At 64.3% G+C, this 10,895-nt stretch overlaps 1 protein-coding gene across 2 annotated transcripts; it reads right to left on the bottom strand.

The window, feature by feature from the left end:
* Positions 1-1,528: 1,528 nt before the first annotated feature.
* PLD4 (phospholipase D family member 4) lies at positions 1,529-9,142 on the bottom strand. 2 transcript variants are annotated; one of them, XM_055556013.1, is made up of 10 exons: positions 9,036-9,142; positions 6,069-6,268; positions 5,246-5,429; positions 4,942-5,062; positions 4,612-4,739; positions 3,572-3,772; positions 2,790-2,929; positions 2,514-2,679; positions 2,343-2,439; positions 1,529-2,007 (listed from the first exon to the last, which is right to left on the bottom strand). In XM_055556013.1, the coding sequence occupies exons 1-10, from the start codon at positions 9,102-9,104 to the stop codon at positions 1,805-1,807; spliced, it is 1,509 nt and encodes a 502-aa protein (XP_055411988.1). In that variant the 5' UTR covers positions 9,105-9,142; the 3' UTR covers positions 1,529-1,804. The 2 variants fall into 2 exon arrangements, with proteins under 2 accessions (XP_055411988.1, XP_055411987.1); XM_055556012.1 differs by having other exon boundaries at positions 6,069-6,274; positions 9,036-9,141.
* Between the last annotated feature and the right edge of the window lie 1,753 nt (positions 9,143-10,895).

Below are 10,895 nucleotides of genomic sequence, written 5' to 3'. Positions count from 1 at the left end.
CCCGCCCTCTCTCCCGAGGGAAGTCGCATCTCCCGTGGGGGCCGGCGGGGAAGGGGCCCCCAGTCAGGGATGTGGGGCCCTCTGGAGGCTGGAGTGGGGCTCAGTGGGGACTTGGTCCTGCAGTCCAGGAGGCTACAGGAGCCTCTCCTGGCCCCGGGAGAGAAGACGGGGGAGCCCAGCCCCCCGGGAACACCATAGTGGGGGGCAGCCTGGCTCGTGGGCTCCACACTTCTCTGCACACAGAGTCACATCTGACTTATTGGGGCCGTGGTGCTAGAGGCTCTGGGGAGCCCTCAGCCGCGTCCCACGAGGCCCCTGTCTCATCCCCAGATAAAACCTGGGAAGGAGCCTCCTCCCAAACTCACGGAGCTGCCGGTGGCAGTCAGTTCCTTGCCGGCTGGGTGGCCCCGGGCCCCGTTCCTCACCAGCTGGAGGCTGCTCTCAGGGCCCTGCCTCGGGCTTGGCTGACGGACAGCTCACAGCACCTTCCTGCATCCTGCAGCGGGGGTCGGCCCCCGGCGAGAGCTGTGAGCCCCCCATGCCACTAACTGCCTGTTCATCCCACCTGTCCCAAGTGAGGTGGCCGGTGCCCCCATCCAGGCAGTGGACCTGTGCACACAAGGGCCTGGATCCAGGGTCCTCAGGGGCAGGCTCTGTCCCCCACACCCCAGAAGGAGCCCCCAGGCCTCTCGAGCCTCATCACTCTGGGTCTCCCGGGGGGCGGAGGGATTCTGCTTTGGAGCAGGCCTCTGCGGCTGACCACCAGACCTACCACATGTGGGGCAGGCCTTGCCCTGGCTATGGGCCCTCACCATCTCCCCATCATGGCCTGGACTGTGGCCAAGTGGCCGGGGGAGCAGAGCGGTCTCGGATTCCGCTGCTCCTGGGGCACAGCTGGGGTGGGGCGGTGAGGGGTGGGCACTGGGGGCAGCAGCTCACGCACAGACCAGCTCCTGGACCCGCTGGATGCCTGGGAGGCCCGCATGGAGCCGTGGCATCCTCTCCCGACCCCCATGGGTCTGGCGGGGTTTGGGGACCATCCTGGCAGGCAAGGACACTCACATCCTAGCTGTCGGACAGCTGCCCCGCTGGCTCTCTCTGAGATCGTGAGGACTCGGGGCCCAGGGGTGGTGGCTCGGGGTGGACCTGGTGTCCACTCGATGGCTCCCTCAGCTGCCAGGGTCCCTTGGACACTGAACCAGCGCACAGCTCTAGCCTCAGGCAGTCTGGGGCCCTCTGCCTGGGCAGGTGGGCTCTGAAGCCAAGGTCAGAAACCAGGAGACGGTGAGCTGGCTGAGACAGGCCTCTGACCCCCTCTCCTTGCTGAACCTGTCCCCTGATCTGTCCCTGGGCTCCTGTGGGCCCAGAACTGGACACCAGCGAGAGTCAGGGGCTCCCACGGTAGATGCCTGGCCTCGCCTTGGTGTGGCCTCATAGACACAGGCCCCTCGCAGGTATATCGAAGCTGAGCAGAAGTGGGCGTGGCCCCGCAGCAGACACACACAGAGACACAGAGGCACATGCGTTTTCTAGAGGCCCCACTTGTGGACAGGAATGGTGGCTCTGTGGGAGTCAGGGAGGGGCATCCCGGACAGCTCCCTGGAACAGGCGGGGGGTTCAAAGGGGCTAGATTTGGAGAGCAAGTGGTTTGTGTCCGCCCTGCGGTAGGCAGTCCCGCCCCTGACCAGGGCTTGTGCGAGTGAAGCTGCTTGGAGTCCAGGCTGGGGGCCAGGCAAGGCAAGGAGGCTCCAGCCCGCTGCCAGGACCCCGCTGCCAGGACTCCGCTGCCAGGAAGGGCCGAACCTCAGCCCTGCCAAACACAGTCCTGGCCCGGGGCCTGTCCGTCCAGGCCCACGGCGTAGCGGGAGCTCCAGTCTCGCTCGAAGAGCTGCCGCAGCTGCTCCTGCACGGTGCTCACCCCCGGCTGGGCGCCAGAGGCCCTCTGGCTGACCACCAGGCCCACACCCGAGGTGCTGCTGAAGTAATCTTCTGACCAGTTGGACGTGCCTGAGGGCAGCGGGCGCAGGAGGCTGGGATGGGGCCGCACGGGTCCCTTTGCTGCCCCACCCAGCCCGGTGGCCCCTGTGGCCGCTGAGGAGTGCAGCCAGCTCTTCACTGGAGGGGTCCCACCCCTGCCCGCCCACAAACTCAGGGCTCAGTGAGCTCTGTGCGGGGATTCCGCACCTGCCTTGTGGGGCCAGCTGACCACAGGGCTGGCTGCCTCCATGGAGAGCCCTGAGCCCTCCCGCATGCAGGCCCCCTGCCTGGGGGACACGAGGTTCGTGCAGACTGGGGTGGCCTCGCGTGGAGCCCTGGAGGATGCGGGCTGCCGCCCGGCTCACCTATGTAGGCCGCCTTCTCCGTAACCATGAACTTGCTGTGGTTCACCCTGCTGAAGGGGATGTTGGAGTGGTTCCCCACGGGCACGATGAAGACTTTCTTGGGAGAACAGAGAGGGTGTGTTGGGGAGCAGACAGGCCGCTGCCCAGCCCGGCTCAGGGACTCATTCTTACCACGTCCATGGACACGTTGGCCGCTGGGTTGCTGAGTGCCTGCAGGGACCGCAGGAAGGGGAACATCCTGGGGTCCGTGTTGAGCCAGCAGCTGACCAGAAGGCGCACGCGTACCCCCCTGCTGAAGGCCGCCACCCGCAGCGCCGTGTCCAGCACTGGCCAGTAGCTGGGGGAGGGGCATGGCAGGTCAGGGTCCTCGGGCCGGCGGAGCCCTGCCAGCCTGCCCCGACAGGGTCCCTACAGGTGAGAAGACAGGACAGCCCCCAGCCGGCCCACCTGGCGGGGTGTCTGAAGCGTGTGGTGGGGAAGTACTCCATCACCGAGGCGTAGAGGAACTCCCGGGCAGCCCCCATGACCGCTAGCAGCGCATCCAAGTCGCGGGTGCGGCCGTGGGGGCAGAGGGCGGGTGGCGACGCCTGTGGGGCCGGGGTGGGGGCGGGTCCCTAAGGGGCCTGAGGTTCTGAGCCGCTTGGTTCCTGGGCCCGAGACCCCACCACACACCCACCCTCCAGCCCCAGGAACTGGGAATAAGGCAGGAGGCACGGCCTGCAGGGGTGGGGCCCTGGGCTGGCCTGACCCTGGAGGAAGCTCCCTGGGGGGCTCGGCCGGACTCCCACCTCTGGGGACGTGTCCCTCCTCTGAGGCCAGGTCTCCACTGCAACCGAGCACTGGGGTAGCTGCCCGTACCCCAGGGAGGTTCCTGGCTGGTAGCTGTGGCCGCCTGCCCCCCAGTTCCCTCCCCTCTCCAGCGGAGGGACAGCATCACGGGTGCTCTGGTCCTACCCGCCCCCCCTACCCTTCCTGCTCCCTGAGTCAGACCCCACCCAGCGATGCGTGTGGAGGTTCCCAGGGCCACAGAGCGTCCCCCGCCACCCAGGCCACCTGTCTCCTATGGATGATGACGGCAGCGTCCTCTGCTGGGGTCACCCCAGGGACCACAGCCGCGGACCTCGCAGATGCCGCGGTCTGCAGGGCAGGCCCGGGGTGGGCGAGACTTGTGGGTGTGGCCGGGCAGAGAGCAGGGGCTCAGAAGGGCCTCAGGGCCTGTCCACCCTTACCGAGAAGTAGACAGTGGTGGGCACCCCGTCAAAGTGATCCCGGAGCGGCTGGAAGCGGTTGATGTGAGAGGAGAAGTTCTGAGGCCAGGGCTTGGGGAGGACGGCCCTGGGTGTCCCCAGCACCCAGTAGGTCTGGAAGGTCTTCTCCAGGTCCTGGGCCAGGCGGCTGCAGTTGTAGATGACGGCACCGAGCTCCTTCACCTGTGGGCACCCGGCAATGCTGCAGGGGCGGGGGGCCCTGTGTGGGGCTGGGCGGACCCCCCCAGATGGGCCAAGGCTGCCCGGCAGGCACGCGCCCCCACTGGGCGGCCAGTCTGCAGCAGCATCGTGGAATCCATGTATGCAGGGGAGCTACAGGGAGGGGAGCCCAGTGGGTCCTTGCTCTTCTTACACATTATGATCCAAGGCCAATACGTGTTCAGTGCCGGAAAACAATAGAAAGCATCAGTGCCCAAAGAAAAACAGCTCGTTCTTCACTGCTAATCGACAACCGCTGCCAGCCTTTTGACTGATGGCTAAAGCGCTGCTTTTCCTGAAAGGGTTCCTGCTTTGTCCGCATGGCCCCTTGGACAAGGTGAGCTGACCATGTCTCCAGGCGGGTAAGCGACCTTCTACAGCAGTGCCTTTAGAGTCCTGTAACCCTCCAGTACTCTTGCCTGGAAAATCCCATGGATGGAGGAGCCTGGTGGGCTGCAGTCCATGGGGTCTCTGAGGGTCGGATACAACTGAGCGACTTCACTTTCACTTTTCACTTTCATGCATTGGAGAAGGAAATGGCAACCCACTCCAGTGTTCTTGCCTGGAGAATCCCAGGGACAGGGGGGGCCTGGTGGGCTGCCATCTATGGGGTCGCACAGAGTCGGACACGACTGAAGCGACTTAGCAGCAGCAGCAGCAGCAACCAGCCTCCGGGTGTTTCTACCGCAGGGGCGTTACAGACCTGCCTCCATCTCCCGGGATGACTGCCCACACGGGGACGTCAGGGGTGCCAGGACGGACGAGCTCCAAAGGGCTTCCCTTCCTGGGGCTCGGGGACTCACCTGTGTCAGGGACCGCCAGTCCATGTTGGCACTGCCCACGTAGACGTGCCGTCCATCCACCACCCAGAACTTGGAGTGCAAAACGCCGCCAGTGAGCCTTCCCATGGGCACGTGTCTCACCTGGGCGCCTGATAAGGGTGCAGAGCGGTGGGTGAGCCCTCTTCGTGCTGAGCCCAGTTCCTTCCTCCTCATGGACGGTGTCCTCACCCCCACTTTACAGGTGGGAGAAGGAGGCGTTGGTCGGCCCGGGGTTCCCCCAGGCTCCCAGCCCCTCCCCAGGCAGCCCCAGAGCTCTCACTGGCCCCCGGGCCCAGGATGGCAGGCTCCCACCTCGGCTTTCCAGGACCTGCAGGTCAGTGGAGTTCTTGGCCGGAGTCGGGGTGCTGGTGGCCACGGCCAGGGACACGTTTCTGTCCAGCAGCTGCTGCAGCTTTTGCAGGAGGGCCTCGCCCTGTGAGAGCAGGCCAGGGTGAGAGAGAGACCACCCTATCCCACAAGGAGGGGCCCAGATCTCCCCCGAGGCGGCCCCAACTGCCCACAGCTCAGTCAGACAGACGGACAGCCTGCTGGTCTTGCTGTGTGCCTGGCCCTGGCACAGCCCGCCGGCTCCGAGTCAGGGGCGAGGGCCACACACCGGCTGGGAAGACGAGTCGTTGACCCCGATGTCGGGCCCCGTGAGGGACCAGTAGAAGGAGGCCACGTGGACGCTCTCTCGGGCGGCGTCCAGCAGCTGCATCCAGGCCTGGGCCAGGGGCTGGGCGGCCGGGCTGCCTGCTGCAGATCGCAGGTCCTGGGGAATGCTCTCCACGAGGACGAGCCTGCAGAGGGGGTGCCGGGTGTGAGTGTAGGAGCAGCCGGCCAGCCTCGCATCACCTGCTCCATCCCGGTCAGCAAGCGGGAGGCAGAGCCCAGGCCGGATGGGGCAGGGCAGTCCTGACACCAGGAGTGCCCTGGGGGGCCTGCCCGAGTCGGGGGTTGGTGCCAGTCCCCACCCCTACCCAAGCCCAGAGTGCTCCCCTCAGAGCTGTTGGGTCTGGGCTCCTGTGGGTGTGGAGGCCCTTGGAGTCACCAACGCTGACCCAGAAGGAGGGGCTCGGTCAGGGGGTGTGCAGTGTGGTTCTGAGGTTCCAGGACCCTGGGAGGGACGGGAGGGGCGGGGCCTGTGACCCTACCCAAGGCGGGAGGGCTGCGATGGCCACCCAGTCCCGGGTGACAGCCTGTGTTTCCTGCCAAGAGCACTCCTCATCCTGCCCTTACAATGAGGGCCTCCCCTTCCCAGACAACTCCCCCTGCCTCCAGCCCACCCTCCCGGAACCTGCCTCTTCCCAGAGGAGGGGAAGAAGAGCGGTGCTTGTCCCTCTGGGGAGACCCAGGCTGGGAAGGCAGGGGGCGCCTGGGGCAGAGCCTCCTGGGCTTGCCTGCCCGCCGCTGCCCCGTGGAGCCCACAGCTTGCTCACCGGCAGGAGTCCTTTTGCCGATGCCGCCGCCGGGCCTCCCCTCCTCGAGGATCCCAGTCCACACGGGAGCCAAGGCCCCCAGGCCTGGTGGGCCCTTCCTCTAGGCAGCCCTGGCTCCAGGCAGAAGGGGAGGGTCCCAGTCCCAGGAGGCAGGTGAGGGTCACGGCACCCAGGCACAGCAGCACCAGCGTCCCCCGCACCTGCAGCTGGAGGAAGACACCACCCGGGTCCCCGGGGGCCACGCTCTCCTGAGACAGACCACCCCTGCTGCCAGGAGGGGCTGGCCAGGGCAGGCCTGAGGCCACGGCCTGGGGGCTGGATGTGTTCCCGGGTCCTCCAGACAGGTGCCAGCAGCCCCTGGGCGGGGAGTCCTGGCCCCTCGTGGTTCCTTCTGCCCCTGCCGCTCTGGCCCGGGGGTCCTGTGTGGCGGCTCAGCCCCTCCTGCGGGCCCCCAGTCTCGCAGTGCTGACTGCCCTGTCCCGCGGGCCTCAGGGCAGTGTGGAGCCGGGCCATGCCGGGGCCACCCGTGTGCTCAGCAGAGGCCTCAGCCCCTGGGTAGGGTGACTGGCATCACCCGCAGCTCTGGGCCTGGGTGCGGTGACCCCACACTCCTGGGCAGCTGGGCACCAAGGAGGCCACCTCGTGGGGACCCTGCAGACCCCATTCCTGGCCCAGGTGGACCCTCACCCTGGCCTGGCCTGAAGGTGTTGAGTCCATCACCCAGCACTAGTGTGTGTGTGCGTGTGTGCGTGCGTGTGCGTGTGTGTGTGCGTGTGCATGTCTGTGTGTGTGTGCGTCCTGTGTGTGTGTGTCTGTGTGTGTGAGTGTGTGTGCATGTGCATGTCTGTGTGCATGTGGGTGTGTGCGTGCATGTGTGTGCTGTGTGCGCGTGTGTCCTGTACATGTGCGTGTCTGTGTGCATGTGCGTGTGCATCCTGTGTGTGTGTGCGTCCGTGTGTGTGCATGTGCGTGTCTGTGTGCGTGTGCATGTCTGTGTGTGTGTGCGTGTGCATGCATGTGCGTGTCTCTGTGTGTGTGCATGTGTCCTGTGTGTGCATGTGCATCCTGTGTGTCCTGTGTGTGTGTGTCTGTGTGCGTGTGCATGTCTGTGTGTGTGTGTGTGCATCCTGTGTGTGTGCTGTGTGTCCTGTGTGTGCGTGTCCGTGTCTGTGTGCGCGTGTCCGTGTCTGTGTGCGTGTGCGTGTCTGTGTGTGTGCGTGTCTGTGTGCATGTGTGTGTCTGTGTGTGTGTCCTGTGTGTGCATGTGCGTCCGTGTGTGTGCATGTGTGTGTCTGTGTGCATGTGCGTGTGCGTCCTGTGTGTGTGTGTCTGTGTCTGTGTGCGTGTGTGTCCTGTGTGTGCGTGTCTGTGTCTGTGTGCATGTGTGTGTGTCCTGTGTGTGCATGTCTGTGTGTGTGTGCCCGTGCGTCCTGTGTGTGCCCGGGGCGTGTACGGCCTGCTGGTTTCCCTCTCGGTGCCCCCCAGGGCCGTGTGGGCGTCTGAGTCTCAGTTCCTCGTTTCAACCGCAGTGAGTCTGCTGCCATTTCTGCTTTCAGGCTGGGTCCTCTCGATGCTGGTTCATAAATAGCTGCTTCCCTTCCCGGGCTGGGCCCCCCATCCTGGCCCCGTGCTGGCCCCTCCTGGGAGCCGGGCAGTGACCCTGGTCCTGGCTGGGGGCCTGGCACAGAGAGAGGGTTGTTTTTCTGGGGGCTGGGGGCTGAGTAAGGACCCCTTGATGCTGGCGGGGGTCTCTCTCTGCCCCAGAACTCTGCAGCCAGCTGGGGACGGAGGTCTTGTCCCCTCAGAGTGGTCACTCTCACAAGGAGCTGGAAGCCAGGCAGACTGGATCCCGGTTGGAGTTGTTCCCCTCCCCAGAGTAGCCTCAAATGCCACCCCAAGCGGGATGCTCCCCAGCTCTGAGCTGAGGCTGCCCTCCCTCGAGTGCGGGGCGGGATCCACGCACAGAGACGTGGTCCCCCCAACCCCACTCCCCCATGCCCACCACCAACCAACTTCTGAGGCTTCTGTGAGGGGCAGGTGCAGCCCCTCCCTCCTGGCCTTGATGGCGAGTGGCCACTGCCACCTGGGGCCTGGGGCTGGGGTCACGCTGCCCACCTGTGAGCACAGCTCAGCTGGGCACTGGGGCCCAGGGAGCCAGGCTGTCGCACAGGCCCCAGGTTCTGGGGGTGTCCTCCCGCAGGGCCCCCAGCCCGCTTCCATGGGGGAGGGGCAGCCATGGGAGCTGGGCCTGGTGCCGAGGCCTGGCACCCCTCCCCACCAGGAGCCCCTACACCCTGAAGAAGGGAGCTTGGGGGTCTGCCACTCCCCTCCCCGCCCCAGGGAGGGCTCCCCAGACCCTTCACTGATGCTCAGGAGAGGCGATCAGGGTGCAGCCCTGTGCGGGTTCCCGGGCCAGGCTCACGAGAAGGTGGGAGTGCCCTGCCCCCACAGCTCCACCCGGAGGGTCACCCAGCAGAGACAACTGCCAGGCCACCTACCCCCTTGTGAACTACAAGAGCCTGGGGAGGCCCGCCATCCAGGGGGCTCTGGGGAGCTCGACCCTGAGGACCCCGTGTGTCCAGGGGTGGGACTGGCAGTTGGGAGAGGGTGACCCACCAGCACTGGCATCTCAAGGCTGTGTTGGGCTGGGAGACCCCCGGGGGGCAGCTCTGTGCTCCCCCTGCCCTGTGCTGGGCAGGTCCCAGCTGAAAGGGTGGGACTTGCCACCCTGCAGGGCCTGGGGTGCAGCTGCCCACCCCAGGCTGAGCTCGCAGGGAGAGCCCAGGCCCTGTGGTCCTGGCTGGACAGACCACTGGAGGGAGGGATGATGACCCGCAGGCCCCGCTGGAGCTTCGTGACCCTCTGGGCCCAGGGCTGCCGGCAGCACCGGTCAGGAAGCAGTGGACTAAAGCTCCCCTTCTCAGGGCCCTCGGTCCGGCCCTCCCATCTGGCCTCGCTGGCTCTTACCTCCAAGGGTCCTGCCTTGGTGTTCATCTTGGCTTCACCACAGACACAGGCCCTCAGCTTGCAGGCCATTACCGCGATCACCTCCCACCTGCCTCCTCTCTGCAGCCTGCTGCTTCCCCTTCTGGCCGCTTCCTCTTTGTCCTCTGTACCTCCCTCTGCACCCTTGACAGACATCTGGAGCCGGGTGAGCCAGCTAGAGGGTGGGGCTGAGAACTTTCATGGCCAGAGAAAATCCCTCCCCACCCCCCACCCCCAAGTCACAGGCCGTGCATCCGAGCTAGGTTTGGTGCAAACCTTGTGCTGCTAGTGTTTCGCCTGCTAATGCCGGAGACTTAAGAGACGTGGGTTCGATCCCTGGGTCGGGAAGATCTCCTGGAGAAGTGAATGGCAGCTCACTCCAGTATTCTTGCCTGGAGAATCCTATGGACAGAGGAGCCTGGCAGGCTACAGCCCATGGGTTGCACAGACTTGAACATGACTGAAGTGACTTAGCATGCATGCGTGCATCAAGACTCGAAGAACCAGGTCTTGAGCAACATTGTTTATTTCTCCATAATACTGGCAGCCTAGGGATGGTATTGGCTCTGCAGCCATTGGGAACCAGGCCCCTCCAACTCTCAGTTCCCAATTCCTAGGCTTACCTGGCAGCCTCATGGCCACACAATGATGGCTGGAGCTCAGTCACTGCCTCCTGTTCCCAGCAGAGCAGGATATAAGGGCAGACATCCTGGAAGACATCCTGAAAGTCTCCCAGGGCACTTCCACTCACGTCTCATGATTCAGAACTTAGTCACATGGCTGCATCTAGCTGCAAGGGAGTCTGGGAAATGGAGGCAGCTGGGACCTCCATCCTGGAGAATGCAGGTTGGCCACTCACTGGGATGTCTGAAAAGGCAGGCTGGCTATGGCTTGCTCAGCCTGGGTTCCCAGCACGGGTCTCTGCCTCCTTAGCCCCACCCCTTCTTCCGTCTGCCTGGGACTCTCTGAGGACAGGACCCTTTCCCACTCCTTCATTCAAAGTCCTCTTTGGATGAGGTCTGGGTGTGTGCCCAGGCCCTGCCTGTGAGACCCCAGCAGGACAGGGCTGCAGGGGCCCTGTCCAGGGTGCTGACCTTTGGGTGACCATGGACAGGGTATCGGTTCCCGGGCAGAGTCCTGGGGCCGGCGTGAGTGTGCTGAGAGGTGAAAGGGGAAGATGCCACTGGCTACCCCCAGACCCCTGTGCTTTCTTCTAGACACCCTGTCAGTTCAGCCTGGGGGTCTGCCCTCCTCTCCAGACCACAGCCGAGGTGGCCTCTGCTCCCGGGTAGAGTCACTGGACACCTGAGTCTACTGGCCCGTTTTCCTTCATTAACATCTTCACTTTCCAAGACGGTGCTGGGCGTTTTCAGAAGAGTTTCCCACCGTGCTCCATGGTTTTTGCATCTGGAGACACAGAGTAGCGTCAAGCGTGGCTGCAGCTTGCAGGCCCCTGACGATGAAGTGTGCTTGCCCGTCATGGGGCCTCCTCCTCTGTGAAGCCCTGTTTGTATTTTTGCTGTTTTTAGTGAAGATTTGTTGACTTTTTCTCATAGGTTTGAAGGGCTTGCTGTATTTTCCAAGTCATCAGTTTTATAAGTGTAGCAGCATCTTCTCTTACTCTGCTGCTTCATTAGACTTGTTCTCTGCAGAAAGTCTCGGACACGCTGACTGGAGGGGAGAGCGTAACGAGCAGCCATTACATGCAGCTTAGAATCCACAACTGCCGACATGCACCACTTCTGCTTCAGGAAGGAACTTTCATTTTATTTACTTATTTGTTTTATTTTTTACTTGAGGCTGTGCCAGGTCTTTCTCCAGCTGCAGCAAGTGGGGCCCCCC

The sequence above is a fragment of the Bubalus kerabau genome, chromosome 19, assembly GCF_029407905.1.
Source record: "Bubalus kerabau isolate K-KA32 ecotype Philippines breed swamp buffalo chromosome 19, PCC_UOA_SB_1v2, whole genome shotgun sequence".
NCBI lineage: Eukaryota > Metazoa > Chordata > Mammalia > Artiodactyla > Bovidae > Bubalus > Bubalus kerabau.
This window is presented reverse-complemented; position numbering and strand designations above follow the sequence as displayed.